This window comes from Capra hircus, chromosome 9 (genome assembly GCF_001704415.2).
Source record: "Capra hircus breed San Clemente chromosome 9, ASM170441v1, whole genome shotgun sequence".
NCBI classification, from domain to species: Eukaryota; Metazoa; Chordata; class Mammalia; order Artiodactyla; family Bovidae; genus Capra; species Capra hircus.
In genome coordinates, this window is record NC_030816.1 from 76,593,393 (window position 1) to 76,620,977 (window position 27,585).

Sequence of the window (27,585 nt, forward strand, 5' to 3'; positions counted from 1 at the left end):
CTCTTTCCAGCTCTCAGCAAAGCCCCTCCTCAGTGCACCAAGCAGAGCACCCCTCCCTCTTTCTGCTGGGATTTTCCCGTGCGTTTTAGGCTGTGTGTCTTTCAGCTTAGAGTCACCTTTTCCTTCCTTGTGCTGCTCTCTGCTAAGTCGTTTCAGTCGTGTCCGACTTTTTGTGACCCCCCAGGGACTGTAGCTTGCCAGGCTCTGCTGTTCATGGGATTCTCCAGGCAAGAATACTGGAGTGGGTTGCTACGCCCTCCTCCAGGGGATCTTCCTAACCCAGCAATCAAGCCCACATCTCTTGCATCTCCTGCACTGGCTGGTAGGTTCTTTCTAACTAGTGCCACCCGGGATGCCCAGTTTCTTTCCTTCCTTAATCTAACCCGGCTCCTGGTGCTTAGTCACTCAGTCATGTCTGACTCTCTGTGGCCCGCTGGACTGTAGCCCACCAGGCTCCTCTGTCCACGACATTTTCCAGGCAAGAATACTAGAGTTGGGTGCCATTTCCTGTTCCAGGGGATCCTCCCAACCCAGGGAGCGAATCTGTGTCTCCTGGGTCTCTGCATTGGCAGGCGGATTCTTTACCACTAGTACCACCTGGGAACCCCCTCTATCTCTTTTCTCCCTTCAATTATCAACTTCCTGGGGGCAAGGCAGGGAATATTCTTTGTATTCCAAATGCCTAACAAAATTCCCAGCTTTGGAAAGCACTCTATAAACGTTTATTGAATAATAAATGAATGAGAATAGGGGCTATTTTTAAAAACTAAAAAGAAGAAAACCTTCATGGTCAATTAAAACCTTCATGGTCTACATTCTATCTTATTAAATCCAAAAATTTATTCAGAAAACCTTTTTTTAACATTATTTAAGTTTTCTTTAAAATTTCAGTATAGTCATTAATACTCATATAAAAAATTTGCTACATTTTGGATTACAGAGTAGTAATGTTTTGATGAGCATGATACATTTTCCAACTGTTTTTCAAAGAGATTTTACCAAGTTACCAACAGTGTCTGAGAGCTCTCGCTTCCTTCAATAGGAGCTTTTAAATAATAGTGTTGACAATGAAAATGCTTTCTTTTAAGTTTGCATTCTAGATCTCTCATGAGTATTTTCTTCATTGTCTACAACCAGTTGTAACTTAAATCTTGTCTGTTAATGCATAATGCAGATCTTCAAGCAGAACAACTCTGCAGTTGTTTAAGAAAGACTTCTTGAGAGGAGAGTGCAAGATTGATTAGAGAAGAATGATAAATACAGGAAAACCAATTAGGAGCCTGTTAAAGCGGGAAAATGAGGTTTTGATCTAGAACTCTGTCAACAGGAATGGAAAAAGGGATGTATTTAAATGACACGAGTATACATAAATCAGAACAAAAAAGAAAATCTAACATACTTGAGGATATCCATGTAACTTAAAGAAGGACCATTTTGTATTTGATGCCCTGATAACTGGGCTAAAAGATATCTGTATCTAACTCAAGCCTAAATTTAAAAAGATGAAATAATTTCCTGGATGATATGGCCAAGAGAAAACTTCAGAGGAAGTGAAGTCATGCAGCCTCCATGTGGTGTGGACTCATTCCAGCTGGCCCCTACTTCCTGCAGGAGGTCAGCCCGCTGTGACCAGGCGGAAGCGCTGGAAGGAGGAGGCATGAGATTCAGGCTCTGACTGAGCCCACAGGTGCCAGGCATTGTGCTTGATGATTGCACACATGTTAAACCATTTGATCCTTCTGACAACTCTGCAATATGCATATCATTTACACCTCCATCTTACTGATGAGAAGACTGGATTCTGAAAGGCAAAGTAGTTTGCTCCAAAGTACACAGCCCTAAGTGGCAGGATGTGGTTTTCCCATCAGTCTGAGTCTAGAGCCTGTGATCTTTCCACCTGTCCCTACATCTCTTCCTAAGGGTAGAATTTCCCACCATATCCCTGTGTACAATTGTTTCAAAGAAGCTGCAAAAAAAAAAAAAAAGATACTATATGGATGGTTATTTTTGGTCTTGGGGAATGGAAATTTTAGAGGTGATAGAGGATATTTATTTACTTATTCAGTCTTATGAAATCTCATGGGTAGCTGCTTTTTTTTTTTTTCAGTCCCCAGGACAAGTTGTTAAAGCTACCTTGGCTTTCATTTCTCTTGGCATCTTCAATAATTTTTCATCATGTTCCTCCAAATTTTCTGTCAGTCTAGCCAGTTAAATCAAATTACCCTCTTAGTTACCTTTTGAAAACTATTTTTCCTAAAGTTACCTGATGTGAAATGTATTGTTCTCGAAGCTGGCTTGCAGAATTCCATGCAATCTTTCCATGTACCAAGATTTTAGTTTTCTCAATCCACCTTAAAATTAACTCAAGCATTTCATTGTATTCTTCTAGATGGGATGTTGCCTGAAAAATAAATCATTACCATTCAGATAAAAAATGGATACTCTGCTTCTTGAGCTAGAAATCAGTCTTCTATTTCTCTTTGGATACAATAATCCTGGCAGTTGATCATTATAATATCTATGATATCTAAAGGTATAATGAAAAATAATTTCCTTATTGAAAACCTATTAAAGACTTCCCAGTGATGTTAGGATGAAGTCCCATTTCCTAATATGCTTGAATAATCTGTCTTAAAAAAAAAAAATCTCCACTCTCATCTCTTATTCCTCTGTATAGCTCTTCTCTCTCCCCTTTTTCATACTCTACCTTCACTGAGTAAGGAGGTGGTAGGTGGGGATTATAACTTTCAATATTATAATTTACCGGTTGCAAATTCTGATTTAACTCATGTTTGACTGCAGAAAAACAACACACTCAATTTGTAAAAGTTCAGTCTATACTCTACTCAAAAATTATGATGAAGTGTGACCTGAACCAATTAAGTAAAGATTAAATAAAGACAAACATATATATATTCATTAAAATGTCCATTTATATGAACACCTTTGTGAATGAATTTATAATATGGTTTGATATGAAGTCAGGTTTACATATATATATAAATCTTAGGAATACAGGCATGATATGAGATAAACTACACTTAAATTACTCTTATTGTTGATAAGAAAATTGAATTTTGGCCATAGAGAATGTTGATTGCCAGCCTGGAAAGCATACCTGGTTGAGCTTAGAGAGCTGGTTCTCGGCCTGTCTGATGGTCTGCTGGTGAAGTTCAGTCAGTTTTCCTATCTTCTTGGCCAGTGGTTTACCTAGCTGGCCATTCTGTTCGGAGAATTTTTGCACTGCTTTATCCAGTTCCATTAATTTTAAGTGACAGCCATCTAATTCCTCTCCTAGCACCTGGATGGTCATCAAAAAGAAAGCACATTAGACTACTGAAAATACATTTTCCCAGATTTTCCGTAATCAGAAGGATTGTATTTTAAATGATTTTTATAAAAGCCAAACTCTGTAAAGAAAAATTCTACTATGATCTGCTCATTTCTGTTTCTTTGGTTGGAAAGGAAGAGCAGGATGTTTTGTAATTCTGGTGTTTATTTCCTATGAGGCTGAGAGAGCTAAAATTTTCCTTCTGTCCCACCCAAAAAGGATTAGTCACTTCACTCATTGGCAGAGTGAGAACACAGTTTTAAGTACCAAGAACATCCTTCATTTTGAAATGTATATGTACTTAAGTTACTCAGCCATCATTTAGGCCTTTGACACTCTTTCTTCTTACCTACATATACATGCATATTTATGAATTCAGTTTAACTATGATAATACATTATACTACTGTATTTATAAAATTTCTTTGTGCTGTGCTTAGTCACTCAGGCGTGTCCAGCTCCTTGAGATCCCATAGACTATAGCCCGCCAGGCTCCTCTTTCCATGCGGATTCTCCAGGCAAGAATACTGGAGTGGATTGCCCTGCCCCAGGGGACCTTCCCAACCCAGGGATCAAACCCAAGTCTGAGACACCAGGAAAGCCTAAGAATACTGGAGGGGGCAGCCTATCCCTTCTCCAGGAAATTTTCCCAGTCCAGGAATTGAACTGGGGTCTCCTGCATTGCGGGCAAATTCTTCACAAGCTGAGCTACAAACTGCCTGCCTTTATTGTCTGGTTTTGATGAAGCCTGATAAGAAAGGTTTTATTTATTTTTTAGTATCTACAAAGTAAACTAATGCACCTAAAATATTTAAGGCATTGAATGGCACCCCTTATATTTCCACTTACTCTTCCTTACCTTTTGGTCAGTTTTAGCTTGAACTAAATTATCTGTCTTTGCTCTCAGCTTGGTTAGAATAGTTGTAAGATCTCTGGCTATCTTTTGAATTTGCTGGCTGAATTCCTGACTCATGGTCTTGCTCTGTTCAACTTCTTTTACTTTGTCCTGGATCTAAACAATCAATAAAAACAGGAAAACCAATGATGATTAAAACTGAATAATTAATACTAATAACTTCAAGGCATTGTAGGTCATCAGTGCTGCTTTGGTATCCATGTACCTCCTCAAACCATCCATGTGCTGTTACAAGCTCTCATGGTGTTCCTTGCAGCCTTACTTCCTGCCATTTTTATGTATTCACTGCACTTTCTGCTGCTATTTCAGCAAAGGAACTAGCAACACATGTACAATGATTCACTCATCAAGTGTTTACAGATAGCAATGTAGATAGCTGAGTTTGAATTCTATCTTCTCCATTTACTGTGTGACTTAAACATACAAACTCTTCTAAGCCTTTTTCTTCATAAAATGGAAAATGCTTCCAGATAACTGGAGGCACGAATTTTTGCTTCTGTGTACCTTTTCATAAGTAGCTATTAATGACCTGTTAACTCTTTTCCTAACTTCCAATTACCATCTTAATAGGATGACCCTGAGCACATCCAGTGGAAAGGAAAATGAAAAAATAACAGCTAATATTTATACATTTCCAATGGCTTTAATTTGATGTGATAACAAACATTTATATTTTGCTTATGATGTTGAGAAGATGGTAAAGAAATATTTCCTTTACATAAATGAAAGGCCTTTAAAAATATCTTTAAGTCTTGGGGATGCAATATATAGTAGCATGGTGATTATAGTTAACATTTCTATGTTGCTTACTTGAAGGCTGTTAAGAGAGTAGTTCTTAAAAGTTTTCATCACATGAAAAAGTTTATAACTGTATGTAGTTTTGAATACTAACTAGATTTATTGTGCTGCTCATTTTGTAATATATTGTTGTTGTTCAGTCACTCAGCTGTCTGATTTTTTGCAACCCCATAGACTGCAGCATGCCAGGCTTCCCTGTCCTTCACCAACTCCTGGAGCCTGCTCAAACTCATGTCCATTGACTTGGTGATGCCATCCAACCATCTCATCCTCCATCATGGCCTTCAATCTTTCTCAAAATCAGGTTCTTTTCCAATGAGTCAGTCCTTTGCCTCAGGTGGCTAAAGTATTAGAGCTTTAGCTTCAGCATCAGTCTTTCCAGTGAATATTCAGGACTGATTTCCTTTTGGATGGACAGGTTGGATCTCCTTGCAGTCCAAGGGACTCTCAAGAATCTTCTCCAACACCACAGTACAAAAGCATCGATTCTTCAGTGCTGAGCCTTCTTTATGGTCTAACTCTCACATCCATACATGACTACTGGAAAAATAATAGCTTTGACTAGATGGATTTTTGCTGGCAAGGTAATGTCTCCACTTTTTAATATCCTGTCTAGGTTGGTCATAGCTTTGATAGCTTACAGTGAACAGTATCGGATTCCTGATCTCCGAAAAAGAATAATTAACTTCAGAACCAGAGACTAGGCTTGATCACTCAAGAGCTTTTGTGTAGCAGAGTTTTATTAAAGTAAAAAGGGACAGAGAAAGGTTCTGACATAGACATCAGAAGAAGGATGGAGAGTGCCCCCCTCACTAGTGTTAGCAAGGGAGTTATATACTTTTTAAATTACTTATTCAGTTCAGTTGCTTAGTCGTGTCTGACTCTTTGCGACCCCATGAATCACAGCATGCCAGGCCTCCCTGTCCATCACCAACTCCCAGAGTTTACCCAAACTCATGTCCATCGAGTCGGTGATGCCATCCAGCCATCTCATCCTCTGTCGTCCCCTTCTCCTCCTGCCCCCAATCCCTCCCAGCATCAGGGTCTTTTCCAATGAGTCAACTCTTTGCATGAGGTGGCCCAAGTATTGGAGTTTCAGCTTTAGCATCAGTCCTTCCAATGAATACCCAGGACTGATCTCCTTTAGAATGGACTGGTTGGATCTCCTTGTAGTTATTACAATAAATCAAAAGAATGCCTCAAGTTTTAAAAACTTGACCAGACCCACTGCCACAATTTAAATTTTAGGATAACAGGATTAGAACTTAACAATAGAAAGATCCTACGAGACCCACTCCCATAATTTACATTTTAAGATATCAGGATTAGTCAGAAGGTTTTCAGGAAGGAGAAACTGTCCTCAAGCAGGATACACTATTGTATAATCCCTAGTATACAACAAACTGAGTTTTTTGTTGTGTAACCATCAGTTCTGGGCTTAAAGCAGAAAAAAAATTTTTTGTATGTGACTAAGACTAAGGAATGTAGAGAAAAAAATAAAGTTTGTCCTTTCCTCCTCCTCCTTGAGAACCCCAGACCCCTTTTTCCTCCTCGGGGACCCCAGACTTCTTATCAGTTAGCCTAAGAATTGACTCTCTCAGCTTTTCTTCCAAGGAACAAGCATCTTTTAATTTCATGGTTGCAGTCACCATCTGCAGTGGTTTTGGAGCCCAAGAAAATAAAGTCTCTCACTGTTCTATTTTTTTCCCCATCTATTTGCCATGAAATGATGGGACTAGATACCATGATCTTTGTTTTTTTGAATGTTGAGTTTTAAGCCAGCTTTTTCACTGTCCTCTTTCACCTTCATCAAGAGGCTCTTTAATTCCTCTTTCTGCCATAAGGGTGGTACATCTGCATATCTGAGGTTATTGATGTCTTTCCCAGCAATCTTGATTCCAGCTTGTGCTTCATCTAGCCCACCCTTTTGCATGATGTACTCAGTGTATAAGTTAAATAAGCAAGTCTACTTCGTTGACGTACTCCTTTCCCCATTTGGAATCAGTTTTTGTTCCATGTCCAGTTCTAACTGTTGCTTCTTGACCTGCATACAGATTTTTCAGAAGGCAGCTAAGGTGGTCTGGTATTCCCATCTTTTTAAGAATTTTCCACAGTTTGTTGTGATCCACACACAGTCAATGAGGCAGAAGTAGATGTTTTGTCAAATCAGATCTCCTTTGTTGTTGTTGCTCAGTTGTGAGGTCCTGTCTGACTCTTTGTGACCCCAAGGACTGCATCACGCCAGGCTCCCCTGTTATTCACCATCTCCTGGAGCTTGCTCAAACTCATGTCCATCGAGTTGGTGACGCCATTCAACCATCTCGCCCTCTGTCGCCCCCTTCTCTTTATGCCCTCAGTCTTTCCTCACATCAGGGTCTTTTCCAGTGAGTTGGCTCTTCATATCACGTGGCCAAAGTAAAATCTCCTCAGTAGCAAGGAAATATATCAAGAAATGAATACCTTTTTTTGATTTCATTATTTTCAGTTGAGTGCTAACATAAATGGAATGCATGTGAATAATTTTATAATAGGGAAATTTATCCAGAGGGGTTAAAAAAAATGAGATTTGAACTTCTTTTTTTAAGATCTGAACTTGACAAGTCATCCTTCCTGACAAACCCTCCAATGTCTAAGAAGAAAAACCAAATAAGTAAATTAAATATTTAAAACAGAAAATAACATTTTAATTTATATCAAATGCATGATACAGTAGAATTGGATTTTGATGAGAATTTTTAAATACATTGCATCATACACTGGCAAGTTCAAAAGGCACAGCACACTTGCATGAATATTATAGTTTCCATAGTGCAATACTACTTTCCATTTCATGTAGCAGTTTAGAACTATCTTCTTTCTACTGACCAGTTTTAACTCAATTGCTTTAACGTTGGGCCACCAAGAAGGTCTTAAAACCCATGATGTTTGCATGTAGATGCTACTGAAGCTATTTTCATGAAATACATGGAAGTGTGTCCTCCTTATGAGGTCTAATATAAAAATCTCCCTGTTCTAAGTATTATGAATGGCTGTGTATCACTTTCCTTAAAAAGAAAATATTAAAAAAATATATATTTATATATTTCATTCCCTTCCTTGGTTGTTTGGGAGTTAGACTGACAGACCTTCCTCTAGATAAAATACAGGACCTTACAGCATGAACTTTGGATAAAAATCTCATTCCTGATTCTACTTTATTTTTAACTATTTTCCTTTTATTCAAATACCTTCAACCACTACATCGTGCTGAACCACTGAACTAAAACAACAGATAGAAGAGTGCCTGGCAAACTCTGAGTACTCAACAAATACTTGTTGAATATATGAAATATATCTTGCTTTCTTTGTTTCTTTGAGTAATTATTTTTTGGGGGGAAGGTTTGGGAAATCATATAAATTATCTTTAATGTTTGACATTATTGTTTACATTTAATATCATTTCATATGCTTCTCGCCTATGAGTAAAACCTTTAATTTAATATTATTGTTTAATCCTGACCTGTTTTTTAACTCTGTTTCCATGAAGACATGACTGAAAATCCTGCACTGTCACACAAGAGTGCTGAAACAATAAAGAATGGAAAGCTACTCTTTCTGGACTGTAGGTTTACCTGATCATGGATAGTTCCTAAGTCCAGGGCCACTTCAGCTAGTTGAAGGGAAAGTTCAGAAGGTAATATAGTATAAAGACCAAGGTACTTATTCTTCTGCTCTTCAGCCATTTTTTCAACATTCTGTCGGTGATTTATGGCTTCTGTTAGGAGAATCTGAAGGAAAGATCAACATAAGAAATTTCTAGGAGCCAGATAAGGAAATTGATTTTTACACATACAGAGACAAGGATATGTATGGTTCCTCAAAATTGGATTAAGAGTAGAATTAGAGAAACACATTTACAAAAACAAACATTTCTATAGTCTCTAAATAAGAAGCATGTCCACTTTATATGGAACAAAAGAATGTCCAATGAACTAACAGCCTTTCATGTAAAACATTTCTAAAAGATTTCACTTCAATATCTCATTGAATATAACCAAGAATATCAGATTAAAATTAGCACTGTTTTTTTAAATGATGAGTCTAGGGAATGAATTTGGTACCTTAAGTTCTTCAAGCTGAGCATCTATTTCTATTGTTGGATTCCCCAAGTATTCCTTCGTTTCCTGAACCCAAGATTTTACTGAACTGATTTGTGTCTCCACCACTTCTCGCTCCTTGAGCTCTTGCTTTACTATCTTCCCGTTCTTCTTGACTTTCTCCTGCATGCTTTAGAAACATTAAGGGGAGAAAGCCGACATGGATTGAAATGAAAGGAAGCCTCTAGTACATGACATCACATTGTCAAAAACAGACGTTACAAAGTAAAAACCTTCTATTTTTTTCCAAGTAAAGGAACTTCCCCCAATCTGCCAGATAATTTTCAGTAACATTTAAACTTACTTTAAATACAACAAGAATACCCTTAATGTGAAGTGACTGATTTATCCCTGGAAAAAGGAGAGCTGACATACTCCCCTGCCACTACACTGCAATCCATTTTCCTGTCTAAAATAACCTGGAGATTGTTTGATTTTTTTATTTCCTGTTTAGAAATCTACTTATATGGTACAGAATCATCAGCCCCCAAAATTAATGTATAATTGGAATAGTTGTGCCTATTAGAGACTAGCCTTTAAATAAAGAATCAAATTTTGGATATTTTATGATTAATAATGTTCAGCATCCAAATTACAAGTCTTTACTTGAATTGACATAATTTGGTTGCAAAGTTTAAATAAGTGGAGTCAGATTATCCTGAATTCATCTATAATTGAAGGGGTGAATATAGGATACATATGAGTGATATATTACTAGGGCATGGCAACCCCCTTCAGTATTCTTGCCTGGAGAATCCCCATGGACAGAGGAGCCTGGTGAGGTGCTATCCATGGTGTCGCAAAGAGTCAGACATGACTGAGCAACTAAGTACACATAGTATTAGTCACTTCAGGAGTTAAACTATATAGTGACATTTCCTCTTTGGTCCAATAAGTAAATCAAGCTGGTTATCTATCATTAAGATTAACTTTCTCTACGTTCACTATCAGTAAATGACTCTTATTTACCTGGACTTTGGTATCATCCTTGCTCTAATGTCTCTGTCATCCAATTTAGCCAATGAGCAATCAAGAGTTATCAAAACCAAATTCTCCATAGCTCCCAACTGTTAACCTTTCACGCTTCATTTCTCATGAATTACCCCATCACCCAAGAGTTCCTTAAAAGTGCTTACTTCCAAGCTGGCTTACTTGCTGTTCCCTTGTCTTCGGAACTCTCCTCCTACCTCACCGGCTGGTTCAAACCTGCTTAGTTTTCAACTTAAATATCCCTTCTGAGGGGAAGCCTTATTTGACTCCTCTCCTAGGTTAGTTGCCTCTGCTTCGATTTCATTTAGCTCCCTTCAAATGCTCCACCTAAATGCATCTTTAGCTGTCTACCTCTGCTGCCTGACTGCAAACTGCCTGAAGGTAGAGATTGAATCTGTTTGCTTCATCACTACACTTCTAATCTGACTAGATATGTGCTAGATAGACAGGATGATAGGGATAGACCCCATGTCTTTAAGGTGGCATGGTGGAGCTCCCCCAAGACTCTTAATACCACATTTGTCCCTTTGGGTCACGGCCACATTTAGAAACAGAGAATGAGGGCAGGTGTATAGTTACTTCAGGCACCGGTCCTGCATGGCTGTGATCTCCTGCACCGTGGGTGGCTCTCCCCCAGGGGACGGTGTGACTCCATCCTGGAGCATGCTCAGCGCTTGTTGCCGCAGCATCCCTAAGGCCGACTGTTGCCGTTCCAGCTCCAGGGTGAATGTGTCATGGTATTCGAGAAGAGTTACGAGTTCTGCTTTGGAGGCCTTCTCTGCTGAGCTTCCAGGTAATTTATCTTGCAGCTGATCAATCATTTCAGAGGCTTTCTTAACCTGATGACAAACGCACACACTATGAAGTTCAAAAGTAAATAAAATGAAAAAGAGAGGACTATTCCAACAAATGCCACATTTGACACTGAAACACTGATGCACGGTAGAGACGATGGCGTCAACTCTAAATCTTGGGAAGCTAAAACATGAACAGTTCTCTTAACATGGAAGAAAAGACCACTTCAATTATTCTGGGTTTCAAGACTTAATCTCAAAATAATATTAGGGCAATCAGGGACTTCATAACATAGAAAAGGGTTTAATTTTATTTTTTACTAAACAGATAAGAGAAAGACTCTTCTCAATATTTATGTTAACATGAATATGTGCCTTTGAGTCACAAAGGAAGATGTGGCTTAAAACACTGAATCCTGTTTAAAAAATAGAAGATATTAAACATGATTTGAAAAATGAGTTAGATTCCTTCCTTATTTCATGGAAAGACAAAGTGTTTTGCACTTTTACAGGGCCAGGAAAGAAAGTTTCGCTAAGAGCCCCACAAATGGGGCAAAATCGGCTTGCTCTCCTCTCAAAATGCAATTGCTTGGATTCTTTCTTTCTTATTATAATAAATGGGCCTGGACTTGGGACCAAATTGCACATTGCATTCTGTATTTTATTTCATGATTTGGTTTTCAAGTCATGGAGACAGAGATTTTTTGAAAAAGGCTTTTTACTTTCATAAAGCCAATTTCAAAAAAGGGACAAAACATTGCTTTCAGGATACATTCTCCTCAGTGAGGAGACACTACTTTGACCCATTAGTAATGGTGATTACCCTATTGTTAAAGCTCGTCCACTCATCCACTGCATCTTCCAGTAATTTCTCCTGGTCCTGGGCCACAGCACGGAGTCGCGTCCAACGCTGCCAGACAGCTGTCGTTGACCTGCTTATGGCTGCTTTGCTGGCATCATTTCCGGTTCTTTCTAGTTCTGAAGCTTCACCCTCTAAAGCCACAATTTTCTCATGGAAAGAGTTTATTACTGACACTAAAGCCTGGAGTGGGAAGAGGAGAAAAGAAGTTGAAGAGAGAGATGATTTTTTTCAAAAACTCTACGGATTTTGGTAAAGTCCAAAATTACCTGCAAAAGAAAACGTTCCTACATACATTTATTTTCCTCTGTTAATTCTTACTTTTACATTTAATTTGTAACTGAGTTAGGCTTGAGTTTTCTAAAGCAGAATAGTGAATACTTATTAAAAAGTTGACATGCTATCTATCTGAATGACATTATCCTGGTTTTTTTTAAATTAGCAAAAGGATAAGTGAACAGAATTTAATATTTAAGTATGTCACATTCACCTTTATATTGCTGTGATATATGAGTGAGACTCAAGTCGTTAACTTTTGAATTTCAATTGGAGTAATCTAAGTTACATCAGAAAGTATTTACTGAAATCTACTGTGTCACAGCTTATCAGAAGCAAATTTCTCTGAATGTACTTTTTTAAAGCTAGCTATGCATTTCCAATGGAATGCTAAATGAGTGACAGCAGTTAATTAAGTTAAAACTGCTCTGAAATGTGGTTAAACACATCCTTTTTTTGTTTAAGAAGCCCTTGTGGAAATCAGAATTTATTGACTTGTTTCTTGAACTACCATAGTGCAAAGACCCGTTACAGCTAGAATGACAAGAGTACTAAAAACACCGACAGCAAACTAACCTTATGTTCCGACAACTTTTCTTCCGCTTCGTGACTGGAAGAAGTCTTCAATAAAGAAAACTCAGACAATTTCTTTTCAGCTTCATTCATCAGTTCAATAACCTCTTCCCTTGCTTTCTGATAATCCTGCCATTGAGCTGCACATCTTGAAAACAATCCAACAAAAGTCAAGAGACAACTTAAAATCACATATTCCTATGCGAGAGCTCTGAGGTCAGCATGTCTAGGGATACTCACGTCTAGGGATATATCATGAATTTACATGATCATCTACATCCTTGCGCTCCTGCTCCTGCTTAGTTGCTCAGTCATGTCTGACTCTTTGTGACCCCATGGATTATAACCCACCAGGCTCCTCTGTCTGTGGGATTTCCCAGGCAAGAATACTGAGTGAGTTACCATTCCCTTCTCCAGAGGATCTTCCCAACCCAGGGATCAAACCACAGTCTCCTGCATTGCAGGCAGATTCTCTACCATCTAAGCCTCTAGCAAAACCCCAGTGTACATCCTTAGTGTGTTAGTCGCTCAGTCATGTCTGACTCTTTGCAAGCCCATGGACTGTAGCCCAGCAGGCTTTTCTGTCCATGGAATCCTCCAGGCAAGAATACTGGAGTGCGTAGCCCTTCCCTTCTCCAGGAGATCTTCCCGACCCAGAGATCAAACCCAGGTCTCCTGCATTGCAGGCAGATTCTTTATCATTTGAGCCACCAGGGAGGCCCATGTACATCCTTAATGCATTCAAATTTTCCACGTGAAAACCCATTTCACTAGAATATAAAGAACAAAGTAATTTCTGTACCTCTGCAAGAGCTCTAACTGGGCATGTGAATCCTGTATTATCATCTGGCTCTTCTCTTCCAGGGAGGCCATTTTCTGCGCTAGGTCCTCTTTTCCAGTCGGCTTGATGAGTGGGTCCAGGTTGGCTACCAGGCCTTGAAGCTCCTCCAGATTGCTGTGGAACTGATCCTCTGCACTAAAAAACTCCATGTGGCTTTTGAGACTCTCCTCCGCACTCTCCACATCGAGGCCATTGCCTGTCAGTTGTAACATTTCATGAGCATCCTCAAGCCAGTCGTTAGCAGCTTGAAACACTTGATAGTACCTTTGACACTGACTGTATATTTGGGTCAAGGTAGTCTGAAAAACAGCAAGAGCAGGCACAATAAACACTCATTTGCAATGTGTTTCCCGAAAATAGTTTACATCTTCCATTTCTTTTCAGGTCAGTCTCGTGGTGGTATGTCTGCAAGTGAATTGATAAGCTGGTGACATTTGTTTTTTATTATTCTCTACTTTCCCTTCAGCTCTTCTTGTTATAATTTTATTATCTCAGTTAAAATAAACAAGAAAGGTCATAGAATAGAAACTTACGATGGTTCTGAAATGTCCTCTCTCTAAAGAAAAAGTATAATGCTTAGCAATAGGTGGCAGAATGAATATTCACCAACGTGAAATAATGCCTTAGGTAGTGTGTGTGTTCTCAGTCACATCTGACTCTTTGCACTCCCATGGACTGTAGCCCACCAGGCTCTTCTGCACATGTAATTTTCCAGACAAGAATGCTGGAGTGGGTGGCCATTTCCTCCTCCAGGGGATCTTCCTGATCCAGGGAGTGAATCCACATCTCTGCCATCTCCTTGCAATGGCAGGCAGATTCTTTACCTCTGTGCCACCTGGGAAGACCCAGTTCCTCAGGCAGGAAGGAGTATAACCATACCAGTGGGAATGTAAACTGGTATAACCACTATGGAAAACAGCATGGAAACTCCTCAAGAAATTAACCACCAATATGATCCAGCAATCTCACTCCTGGGTACTTATCCAAAGCAAACAAAATCATTACCTCAAAGAGAAATCTGTACTTTCATGTTCATACCAGTGCTGTTTACAATAGTCAAGGTATAGAAATAACCTAAGTGTCCATCCACAGATGAATGAATTAAAATACACATCTTGGAATATTTTGGCTGGTTGAAATTCCATAGAATCAGAAGGACTGAGAACAGATGTGGGGAAAACGGACCAAGGTATTAAAGCAAGTAAACTTTTGGGTAGGCTAAGGTCCATAGGGTCATACAGAGTTGGACAAGACTGAAGCAACTTAGCACCCACTCTATTATTTATTAGCTCTCCAAAAGGAGAGAGAAAACCAAGGTGTTCCTGTGTTAAAACGAAAGTCATATCAACATGGAAATCACTTGAAATGAATACCATGAACATAAAAACTCACACCTGTTTGCTACTGCGCTTAGTTGCTCGCTTCATGCCTGACTCTTTGCAGCCCCGTGGACTGTAGCCCACCAGGCTCCTCTGTCCATGGCAATTCTCCAAGCAAGAATGCTGCAGTGGGTTGGCATGCCCTCCTCTAGGGGATCTTCCCAACCCAGGAATTGAACCTAGGTCTTCTGCCTTGCAGGCAGATTCTTTACCAGGTGAGCTGCCAGGGAAGCCCCACACCTGTTTACAAAGAAGCAAAGTGAGAAAAATGGAGCAGAAGCCCCATGGCACCCACCTGTCTGGTGTGGAGAGCTTCTTGCAGGGCCCCATCCAGCTCTGAGAGCTCAGCCAGTGTGCGCTGTAGGTCGGCAGAGATCAGCTCCTTGGCTCTCATGAATTTCTCCTGCTCCTTGTTGCTCAGCGCATTCATTATCCTCAGGCTGGACTGCACCTCTTCCTGATGGATCTGGACCTTTCTGATCTCCTCTTGGATGTCCCGCAGGTTTGGGTCCAGGCACAGCGGTCCACTCAGGGCCGCCTCCACGCTCCTCAGCCAATCCAGGGAGCGGCTCAGCTCTGTCTGGAAGTCTCTACTCTGCACCATGCGGCTCTCACACTCCGTCACTGTCGCGCCAATGGCAGAGGTGAGCAGTTTTAACTCCTCTTGCCAGGCCTGGAGCTGATGCTTGGCTTTCTCGTAAGCTGCGGGGTCGAGATGCGAAACGAGATCTTCGAGATGCCTGGTGACACGTTTTAGGAGAATTCCGGAATTCTGGAGGCTTCCCGCCAGGGAGTGATACACTTTGAGCTTCTCCTCTGCGGGCAGCGTCTCCTCGTTCACCTTGGACTGCTCCATCCTCACGGCCTCTAGCTGTTTCTCTAGCTGGAGGCACATCCTCTCGTGTTCCTGGTAAGCACTGGTGGTGTCTTCTAAGAAGCTCACCCTCTGTTCTGTCTGTCGCTTCAGCCTGTGGTACAAGGTGACGAGCTGCGGCATCTTGTCCGGTTGCCATGGCTGCCCAGTGCTGCGAAAACTTTCTTTCTTCTGGTTCAGTTCGTCCATGGCTTCGGCGAGGCCTGCCACCTCACCCCCCAGAGCTCGCCAGCTATCCTGAAGGGACAGAGCCTCCTCGACGCTCAGGTGGCCGGGGATTTGGCTCATCCTGGAGAACTGGTCTTCAAGGTCATGCAGAGACTGGCTTGTCAACTCGATCAAGGAGGCGTATTCTTTCCGAGCCAGCATTGCCTCTTGGACTTTATAGAACTTGTCTTTAGCCAAGTCAATGATCACGTTAAACTGTAGGGGCAGCGCATGGAGCTTTTCGTCGAGGTAGGAATGGTCCACTTCATTCAGCGTGGGCAGGATGGCCTGTCCAGTTCTCTGCAGGGAAAGTAGGAGGTTTTCATATTCTGGAGACTGTTCGAGAATGTGTTGGTATTTGGCCAGCTGTGTGTGCAGCTCAGCAGTCTCATTCATTAGATTGATCTCAGGAAAGGTAACAATATCTGCTTGTTTGAGCCAGTGACAGGCTTTATCAAAATCTTCCTTAAAATGCTTCCTAGAAACCAGATTTTTCTCCAGCTCTTGTAGCCGATGGCTGCACTTCTGTAAAACGGTGTCATAGACGCTCTGCAATTCCTGGAGCTTCCCTAGTACCTCACTCTTTTCCTGCTCTGTGACTCCTTTCATTAACTCGCGACCCTGGGCCCAAAGTCCAGTGACCTCGTTTTGGTAAGTTTTGAGGCTGGCTTGTGCACTCTTACATGTTTTCACCTGTTTGCTCACGTCATCTGGTAGCAGGCAGATATGTTCACGGAACATTATCTTGCGCTCGTGTTGCTGAATCTGGCTGGTCGCCTGGAACACCGCCATGAGAAACTGGGTTTTCTCAGACAAAGCCTTGTTTAAGTACTTTCGTCTCTGGCCCACTAAGTCGCTGAGACTGCTCACGTGCCTTTGTGCATCAGACAGTGCCTTCTGGATTATCTGCCTCTCATTGAGGCCAAGATCAGCCATCACCCTGTCAGCATCCTTTGTGAGAGACTTCAGGAGCACCTGTTTGGCCTCCAGTTCGCTGCAAATGGCAAGGTGATCCATGAGCAGGTTCTGAGCCATGTCAGGTGGGGGGCTCTGCTTAAGGGCCTCAGTGATATTGGGCTGTTGCTCTTCTGCCCACTCCATCAGCTCCTGAAACCTGGACCGAACCACACTGAGCTCCTCCAGGTTAGTGATGGACACTTGGATTTTTCTTTTAACGAGGTCCTCTAGCTGAAACCAGCGTTGTTCAAGGTGACTCGTCTGTTCTTTGACTAATTCTTTGTCATCTAAATTCAGATGTTCTATCATTTTCTGCTTTTGTTCTTTCAGATCTTCAATAGCCTTCTTTCTCTCCTGCAATGCCAGGGCCAACTTTTTCAAAGCTTCCAGGTGAACAGCTGTACTCTCTGCATCAGATCTATATTAAAGCACATAAAGTCAAGTTAACTTTAGTTTTAGTCCATATCTGTGCTTGTTTGTATCATGTTAAATTGCACATTACCATCTTCTTTAAGTGGGTGTTCTTAGCTTAGAGTTACTCAATTCATGCCTCCTTGACAGAGATTCTGTAGTTACTATGACATATAATGTTAGTCACTCAGTCGTGTCCAACTCTTTGTGGCTGCATGGACTGTAGCCCACCAGGCTCCCCTGTTCATGGGATTCTCCAAGCAAGAGAGTGGAGTGGGTTGCCATTTCCTTCTCTATTATAGAATATAAAACCCATGTATTTCCATAGCAGAAGTTGAACCAAGATAGTTTGCCTGGATACTTCTCTGCTCTCCATCTTTTAGCTAAGGCTGCCCTCTCATCACATCTGACATGTACTTGTAGCTACTTCCTCTGGCTCTCATCAACAGAACAGCAAATGCATGTTAACAAGACCCCTTGATGATTTGTGGAAACAGAAAATACTGAAAAACACTGATCTACTGCATTCGTGACAATGGCACTGAAAGGAATTAAGTGACCTGTGATTTCTGTGCTTTCCTGAGAGAAGTTCCAGCAAACAATCCAGTGGTAGACAATATGCCATGTGTAAGCTATAGCCAATGACTCTAACAGCTGCTCATTGGTATAACTCAGATATTTTTTTATATATCATTAGAAGCTTTAAAAGCAAGTGTGAAATGCAAAGAATTCTCATTCTGTTGACTACAAGACACACATAAGAAAAATGGAATCTTAGGATCTTTTTCATTTACAAAACAATTAGTTCTGAAGCATGAGGAAGAGTGTTGGGAGAGTATATGATGACTTCCATTTGAGACATATAGTACAGCTCTTAGTCGCCCAGTTCTGTCTGACACTTTGCAACCCTATGGACGGTAGCCCGCCAGGCTCCTCTGTCCATGGGGATTCTCCAGGCAAGAATACTGGAGTGGGTTGCTGTGGACATATTATCTCTGTTGTGTTTGTGGGTTAACCAGACCCAGGTGCTACTGTCAGTCTGAAATACAGGCTTTTGCTGACACTGGATTTTTTTTTTTTGAGCATCAAAAAAGAAAGCAAACACATCAGAAAGTAGTGTACTTCCCCTAAAACAGAAATCCACATTAAAAAAAACCCACAATTGAATTACACCTAAAATATGTTTTCAGTTTTAATTGCTATAAACTACTAAATCTGGGCAGAAAAAGTACAGATTTTAATAAATCATAGTGATCAGAATTACAGAAAGATTCTATATAAGACTCTGTGGAGCTGACTGTGCCTCAGATCATGAACTCCTTATTGCCAAATTCAGACTTAAATTGAAGAAAGTATGGAAAACCACTAGACCATTCAGGTATGACCTAAATCAAAATCCTTATGATTATTCAGTGGAAGTGAAAAATAGATTTAAGGGCCTAGATCTGATAGATAGAGTGCCTGATGAACTATGGAATGAGGTTCCTGACATTGTAGAGGAGACAGGGATCAAGACCATCCCCATGGAAAAGAAATGCAGAAAAGCAAAATGGCTGTCTGAAGAGGCCTTACAAATAGCTGTGGAAAGAAGAGAGGTGAAAAGCCAAGGAGAAAAGGAAAGATATAAACATCTGAATGCAGAGTTCCAAAGAATAGCAAGAAGAGATAAAAAAGCCTTCCTCAGCGATCAATGCAAAGAAATAGAGGAAAACAGCAGAATGGGAAAGACTAGAGATCTCTTCAAGAAAATCAGAGGTACAAAGGGAATATTTCATGCAAAGATGAGCTTGATAAAGGACAGAAATGGTATGGACCTAACAGAAGCAGAAGATATTAAGAAGAGGTGGTAAGACTATACAGAAGAATTGTACAAAAAATATCTTCACGACCAAGATAATCACGATGGTGTGATGACTCACCTAGAGCCAGACATCCTGGAATGTGAAGTCAAGTGGGCCTTAGAAAGCATCACTATGAACAAAGCTAGTGGAGGTGATGGAATTCCAGTTGAGCTAGTTCAAATCCTGAAAGATGATGCTGTGAAAGTGCTGCACTCAATATACCAGCAAATTTGGAAAACTCAGCAGTGGCCACAGGACTGGAAAATGTCAGTTTTCATTCCAATCCCAAAGAAAGGCAATGCCAAAGAATGCTCAAACTACCACACAATTGCACTCATCTCACATGGTAGTAAAGTAATGCTCAAAATTCTCCAAGCCAGGCTTCAGCAATATGTGAACTGTGAACTTCCAGATGTTCAAGCTGGTTTTAGAAAAGGCAGAGGAACCAGAGATCAAATTGCCAACATCCGCTGGATCATGGAAAAAGCAAGAGAGTTCCAGAAAAACATCTATTTCTGCTTTCTTGACTATGCCGAAGCCTTTGACTGTGTGGATCACAAGAAAGTGTGGAAAATTCTGACAGAGATGGGAATATCAGACCACCTGACCTGCCTCTTGAGAAACCTGTATGCAGGTCAGGAAGCAACAGTTAGAATTGGACATGGAACAATGGACTGGTTCCAAATAGGAAAAGAGTATGTCAAGGCTGTATATTGTCACCCTGCTTATTTAACTTCTATGCAGAGTACATCATGAGAAACACTGGACTGGAAGAAACACAAGATGGAATCAAGATTGCTGGGAGAAATATCAGTAACCTCAGATATGCAGATGACACCACCCTTATGGCAGAAAGTGAAGAGGAACTAAAAAGCCTCTTGATGAAAGTCAAAGAGGAGAGTGAAAAAGTTGGCTTAAAGCTCAACATTCAGAAAACGAAGATCATGGCATCCAGTCCCATCACTTTGTGGGAAACAGATGGGGAAAGAGTAGAAATTGTCACTTTATTCTTTTGGGCTCCAAATTCACTGCAGATGGTGACTGCAGCCATGAAATTAAAAGACGCTTACTCCTTGGAAGAAAAGTTATGACCAACCTAGATAGCATATTCAAATGCAGAGACATTACTTTGCCAACAAAGGTCTGTCTAGTCAAGGCTATGATTTTTCCAGTAGTTATGTATGGACGTGAGAGTTGGACTGTGAAGAAGCTGAATGCCAAAGAATTGATGCTTTTGAATGGTGGTGTTGGAGAAGACTCTTGAGAGTCCCTTGGACTGCAAAGAGATCCAACCAGTCCATTCTAAAGGAGATCATCCCTGGGATTTCTTTGGAAGGAATGATGCTAAAGCTGAAACTCCAATACATTGGCCACCTCACGCGAAGAGTTGACTCATTGGAAAAGACTCTGATGCTGGGAGGGATTGAGGGCAGGAGGAGAAGGGGACAACCGAGGATGAGATGGCTGGATGGCATCACCAACTCAATGGACGTGAGAGTGAGTGAACTCCGGGAGTTGATGATGGACAGAGAGGCCTCGTGTGCTGCAATTCATGAGTTTACAAAGAGTTGGACACGACTGAGTGACTGAACTGAACTGAACTGAACTGATGTGGGTGGTGAGGGAATCCTTTTCAAAGAAAAAGTGAAGAAGTGTTCAGTTGCTATAAAATGAAACAGTGTTAGTCGCTTAGTCATGTTTGATTCTATGATTCTATAGACTTCAGCTTTCCAGGCTCCTCTGTCCATGGATTTCCCAGGCAAGAATACTGGAGTGGGTAACCATTTCCTTCTCCAGGGGATCTTCCCGGCCCAGGGATTAAACCCGGGTCTCCTGTATCGCAGGCAGACTCTTGACCATCTGAGCCATCAGATTATTCACTAAGTTCTAGAATACCGCAAGTACAAGAAAAAACTAGACTGAATTACACCGAATGTGTTACTTCACAGAACTGGCAAGAAACCTGTGGAACTTCTTTCAAGAAGGATTCATGTCCTCAATTTACAGAGTCCCACAACAGGTAATTAAAACTAGAAATATTCTTGGGATGTACTTTAAAGTCAAAGTTTTGTAATAGCCCTGAAATATTCCTTGAGGTCACAGGTAGAATCAGTGCTGTTTTCAAACATTTTCCTTTTATCCACTGCTTAAAGTAATATTGGGTGAGGAAAGTCGTGATTCTGTGTGCATATGATCACACTAAACTCTTAATAATGTTTTATCAGTATTTAAATTTGATTCATGCATCCATGATAGAAAATGGATGTTTAAAATGTAAAAAAGATATTTTTGATTTTTATAGAATTAAGAAATTTCTGGCTTAGCATTTTGGTGACCCCCTAGAGAACTGCTGTTACCTGGCTAAGTTATCCCATTCTGTAGTAAATTTTTCTAAGAACCCTTCGACAACATTCATACGGTCGTGGTAATCTCGTGTTCTCTGGAGATCTTCTTCTCTTTGCAAGCACAGATTGTTGGACTGAAGGCACAGATCCAGCCACTGGTCATTTAAATGACTTATTTCCTTGTGTTCAGGGGACTCTTGCTTCTTGGTCAACTCATCCACTTTCTCTGTAATAGTGGTCACTGAGGCCTGTTTGCACTGTAGCTTCTTAACAAAATCCTAAAGGATGACAACAATAAAATAAACAATACGTTATAACCCACTCCCCAAATAAATACAGATCGAAGCACAGATACAATACCTCTGAACACTTTAAGTAACTGAAGAATGTATGCTGAGGGACAAAGAGAAAGCCATCATGCTTTCTTATAAACACAAATGTCCAAGTATATAAGAGTCAAAGGGAAACTGTGGTATCTTTTTGTGTTACGTCAGAAAGTAAAAAGAAAAACGAATAAATGTGGAACAATATTGTAGTCATTATGAGAAAAAGTTAACATTTTATCTTAAAGTGTATCCTTAGTTTTCTAAAAAATTTTAAGGTTCATGATTTTCAAAAAAAATCTAATTTATCTCCAGGAGGTATGTCTTCTGCTAGAGACAACATTCCAGCAGAAAATATAAATGACTAATTATCACAGGGAAAATGTAAATCTTAAAGTTTGTTTAAAATCTGGTACAACTTCCAATCAGGTTAATTTAATAATTTTCTATTGCATTTAAAATATATAAATATTTTATTACATTTAAGTTAGCTATGTTAATACATATATATTACATATTATATTCACTTATTTACTGGCTGTGCCATGTGGCTTGCAAGATCTTAGTTTCCCGACCAGGAACTAAACCCAGGACCCAGCAGTAAAAGTGCCGAGTCCCAACCACTGAAGTGCCTAAATATACATTTAATAAATTGATACATTTACAGTCCTACAGCTTTAGCAATTTTAGTGATGAGAAGCTAATAAATAGTAAGGCTCTGTGTTTGTTTAATGATACAGCCTTCTGGTTCTGCCAGCTGAACTATAGTTGCTTTGTTCATAAACAAGCTACAGAGTGAATGTTCTTCAAAGCAAGTAGCCAATGGGAGCTCCAAAAAATATCTGAATGTTGACTTTCTGATTTGTACTCTTCTGGTACCAAATGAAAGTGGTTCTGATTCTGTCTTATTCTTTAACTATGTGTAAGGATTGGCTGACACATACCCATGCTGGTTGCCTCTGTTTCCCCTGGAGACATGTGAATTCCTACCTTTACTTGAGACACCATGTTCTGTGCAATGTTTAGCTCCAGTTCTGAGTGCCTCCTCTTCATATTCTGCAGCTGCTGATCGGCATCCTGGAGGTAACCCCAGAGCTCAGCCTTCATGTGCTTGATCTCCTCCCAGCCCTGAGTCAGGTTCTGTGCCTGGGCAAGCCTTTGTTCGATCTGGAGAAAACACAGAGGCGAAAGTCAGTGGCAATAGACAGAAACATTTATGTTCAGTGAATCAGCCTGTCCATGTACGCAGACCTACACTTGGGTACACACACACACACACACACACACACACACACTCACAGTGATAAATCCCCCCCAAATTATTTGCTCCGAGAAAAACAGATTTTATATTTTGGTTTTCTAAAGACTTTAAGTGTCAAAGACTCATGCCATATGATTTCAATCAGTACTGTGAGGCTTTAGAAGTTCTACCAATTTATTAGGTCAGAAGCTGCCCTGATGCTTTTTCACATTGGGCATTTCACAGATGTAGACACATCTGTTTGACAGACTCTTCAGTGTGGTCTTGGGGTTAACTAGAAAAGACTTATATTGTTCTCTATCACACATTTGCTGACACCTCTTATAGAACACTGAGTAATTAATGTTTTGGATATATGTTTAGACTGCTTCACAGGTTTTTGAAATCATGCAACTTTTTTCAATAAATAATTTCTGTAAAAAATATAGAAGCTATATCATCTTTCTTAAAGATTTAAAAATAGACTTGCTCTGATAATATAGTAAAATATAGAAGTAAAAAAATGCTATTTTAATTATTTATATCATAATGATTTATCTTAATTTCTTTTTTCCTTTAGAATATTTTACTCTTCTGGAATATTTAATCAATTAAATACCAAAACCGGTTTTTTTTTTTTTTTTAATCCAAACACATTGAGTTGCAGAGATTAAGGCAGCAGCAGAAGGCACTTGACCTCTATGGCGCCATCTATCCGCTGCTCACAGGTACTGCTGATTCATCACAACCCTGTCCAAAAAGCCCAAATACAGCTTCAGGATCCTTATCAACAACACCCTCAGCCACTGCCGATGACTTAGAAGGGTCATGACAGATGTTTGCTATCCTAAGAGAATGTAAGCGTCAGGAGTCTCTTTCATACTAAGTACGACCCTTTCATACACACTTTATATGACCCTTTCATACTTTCTTTAGGTCATACTTACTAAGTATGGAAAAATGATGGAAAAGAACAACAACAACAAAATGATCAGGAAAAAGAAGAAGAATGCTAATTGAAGAGAAAAGAGGAAAGAGGCACAAATGTTCAGCAGTTCAGCAGGACTAAATATTTCAGTTCCAATTCAGAGGCGTCAGTATCAAAGTGTGCCTATTATTCTGTGACTCAGTTGAAATTCAATACATACTTATTATAATAACTGAAGGAGCATTATAGCAAGAATAACCTAAGGAGAATTTTTTTCACATCTAATTTAGCAGCAGCAGCAGCAGCAACATGCAAGCAAGAGAATATGATCAAAGAGACATATCCAATGTCACTTTTTTTTTTTAACTTTTTACCATTTGTTCTGTTTGTTGAATGTCTTTTGCTGTGGTTTTCACTGAAGAGTTTGACAGGTCACACATGGAGCAAAGGAGATCTAGGTAGGTCCTTGCTTGTTCTTGCAAAGCTCTGAAGTGTTTGACCTCAAAAAAAAAAAAAAATTGTCAGAGTGCAAGAGAGGCATGCTATATTTAGATAGCAAATATTTGTACATTTGCGTGTTTTGTTGACATTTCAAAAATAATCTTGCTATACTCTGTTTTTACCATGGCTATAAATGACACATAATAAGTACTCAAAAGAAAGCTTTCAAAGCACATTGGCAGGGAGCCATTTATCCACCAGCCATTTCTTATTCTAATTAGTCTGTAAGTTCTGGGAAAGGGGAACACCCAAGAAACGTCCACAATTGTTTCAGATTGTTCACATTCTAGCTTGTTTTCAGTTTCAGAGAATCAATAGACTATTCTGGTCTGTTTCTTAACACGTTTTTGCATATTCTGTAGACATAAAAGGTTATTGTGCATTTGTAGGTTTCACTGGAGTTTGGTGAAAATGCACATGGCTGGGCTCTTTTTCTCTGCAGAAAATTCACATCGTATCTTCCCTTTTCATAAGCCCAAGAAAGGCATCTCCAGGTGAACCCTTGATTTACACACAGAAACACAGAGAAATGTGTTTCTTTGAAAATGTTTAGAGGCCCTGCAGGCTCTGTTTTAGATGCTAGGAATACAGCAGTCTCCAATATAAAACTGTTGCTCCAGTGGAGCTTACACGAGAAAGACAGATAATACATAAACACAGAAACAAATATGCATTGCCATGTTTGGTAGTGATAAAATAAACACCATGGAGTAAGGGAAGGGTTCAGTCTAGTTCAGTTCAGGCGTGTCTGACTCTTTGCGACCCCATGAACCGCAGCACACCAGGCCTCCCTGTCCATCACCAACTCCCGGAGTCCACCCAAACCCATGTCCATTGTGTCAGTGATGTCATCCAACCATCTCATCCTCTGTCGTCCCCTTCTCCTCCTGCCCTCCATCTTTCCCAGCATCAGGGTCTTTTCAAATGAGTCAGCTCTCCGCATCAAGTGGCCAAGGTAAGGGTAGGGAAGTATTAATATAATGAAGAAGCACTGTTGATTCGGGATGAATGTATCCCCAAGACCTCTCTGAAAAAGAGTCTTGAGTTGTAGAGGGAGCAAGTCATGCTATGCGGTAAGAGCATTCCAGGCAGTCGGAGGTGATGGGTGATGGCAAGTGCAAAGCTCCAGGCTAAAGCAGAGGGACCTAGGTAGGAGCAGCGTCTAAAAGGCAGGCAAGGGCCAAAGCACAGAGGACCTCACAGGGACACTGACCATACATCCCACTTTGCAGAGTTTATATTTTTATGCCTTCTCAACTGTGGCACTATTGACCTCTGAAGACAAATCATTCTTTGCTGTGGGACTGTCCTGTGCATGGCAAGATGTTCAACAGCATCCCTGGCTGATACCAGGAATATCCCTACCAGTCATAGTTGTGACAACCAAAACCGTCTTCAGAGACTGTTTCAAATTTCCCATGGGCAACAAAACCATCTCTGCTTTTTGGTTGAGAACCACCAGTCTAATCTCAACTGCAATTATGAAAAGTGGCCTCCTTATTAGCAAATATTCAGTTTTGGAAAACAAATTATTCAACCAAAGTATTCACTGACTGTAGTAAGAAATTTGGAATTCATTCCAAGTGTGATTGAAAGGTGGGCTTCCCAGGTTGTTCAGTGGGTAAAGAATCTGCTTGCCAATGCAAGAGTTGTAAGTTCAAATAGTTTTATATTTGTACCCTTTCCTGGGTCAGGAAGATCCCCTGGAGGAGAGCAAGGCAACCTACTCCAATATTCTTGACTGGAGAATCCCATGGACAGAGGAGCTTGGTGGGTTACAGTCCACAGGGTCTCAAAGAGTTGGACACAATCGAAGCAACTGAACATGCACACATGTGATTGGAAGGTATTGGGAGAAATGATCCAACACAGGTTTAAAAAAATCATGCTTACTATGGAGTAAGGGGTGACAGGAGCAGTGGAAGTAGGTGACCAGTTTTTAGGCTACTTTAGGCGTCACGTGAAAAGTGATGATGGCCTGATGGAAGGTGGTGGATAGCAGATGTGGTGATAAGTGGTTCTTACTACATCTTTGTGATAAATGGGGAAAGAGGTATAGACTGCAAGTTGTTTAGGATAAAGCTGACCTACAGAAACATTAGGTGATTCTCCAAAATCATAGTTAATAAGGCAGCCTAACTTTTTGACCTTTATCTTAGTGTCTTTTTCTCTGAGCTGTGTGGATTGCCCAGGCATATCATTCTCATGTAGATGTAATAAGCATAGATCAATTTCCCATTAAGTTAAAAGCAACACCTAAAGTTTTATTCATTATACAAATTGACTGGTATTTCACTTCCCATTAGCATCATTAGCTGCTAACCTAAAGCACCCCACCGTGTACCTGTGACTCAGAGAACATTATCTGTCCCAAACAGCTTTTGGATATAAGAAGAGAACAAGATATCAGAATTTTTATTTTATAAATGTATTTACTTTAAAAAAAATAGTGATTTATTTTAAAATTTACAGAGTTGGCCTGATTCTAAAAGCATTGGAAGCAACTTGTTGATTGTCAATGACAAAACAGTTTCAGAAGATTTTTGCTAAAATCAACTTCGAGGGCAAATCTGATAGTGAAAGTGTTAGTAGCTCAGTCATGTCTGACTCTTTGCGACCCCATGGTCTGTAGCCTGCCAGGTTCCCCTGTCCATGTATTTCTCCAGGTAATAATACTGGAGTGGGTTGCCATTCCCTTCTCCAGGGGATCTTCCCAACCCAAGGATCGAACCCAGGTCTCTCACATTGTAGGAAAATTCTTTACCATTTGAGCTACCTGGGAAGCCAAATCTAATAGGACTTTTTCTTATTCTCCCAAATTTACATGTCATGCCTTATAAAAACAAATGACATTCTTATGGAATTCAATCAGCCTGTCATTGACCAGTGGTAGTGGGGGCTATGTTATCATTACATATGTATTGAGTGTTTACCGTGTGGGAGGCCCTAGGGGGTACACAGTGCGTCTGGGACCGTGACCAAAGTCAACTGCAGACCGTCGAAGCAGTTGATTTGGTGTTTCCAATACTTCTCATTCTCTTCTCTGGCTGTTTTCTCTAGAGGGCA

At 40.3% G+C, this 27,585-nt stretch overlaps 1 protein-coding gene across 13 annotated transcripts in view; it reads right to left on the minus strand.

Annotated features, from left to right (window-relative positions):
• Nucleotides 1-27,585, minus strand: part of SYNE1 (spectrin repeat containing nuclear envelope protein 1) — a 492,337-nt gene that overhangs the window by 195,491 nt on the left and 269,261 nt on the right. For all 13 annotated transcript variants that reach the window (XM_018053370.1, XM_018053378.1, XM_018053374.1 and 10 more), the window contains 13 exons: nucleotides 24,393-24,518; nucleotides 22,841-23,017; nucleotides 21,540-21,805; nucleotides 15,188-17,348; nucleotides 13,475-13,812; nucleotides 12,676-12,820; nucleotides 11,788-12,006; nucleotides 10,750-11,009; nucleotides 9,145-9,310; nucleotides 8,656-8,811; nucleotides 4,190-4,342; nucleotides 3,119-3,301; nucleotides 2,264-2,401 (listed from right to left, as the gene is read on the minus strand). In XM_018053370.1, the coding sequence (XP_017908859.1) occupies nucleotides 2,264-2,401; nucleotides 3,119-3,301; nucleotides 4,190-4,342; nucleotides 8,656-8,811; nucleotides 9,145-9,310; nucleotides 10,750-11,009; nucleotides 11,788-12,006; nucleotides 12,676-12,820; nucleotides 13,475-13,812; nucleotides 15,188-17,348; nucleotides 21,540-21,805; nucleotides 22,841-23,017; nucleotides 24,393-24,518 (4,488 nt within the window). The remainder of the gene's footprint in view (nucleotides 1-2,263; nucleotides 2,402-3,118; nucleotides 3,302-4,189; nucleotides 4,343-8,655; nucleotides 8,812-9,144; nucleotides 9,311-10,749; nucleotides 11,010-11,787; nucleotides 12,007-12,675; nucleotides 12,821-13,474; nucleotides 13,813-15,187; nucleotides 17,349-21,539; nucleotides 21,806-22,840; nucleotides 23,018-24,392; nucleotides 24,519-27,585) is intronic.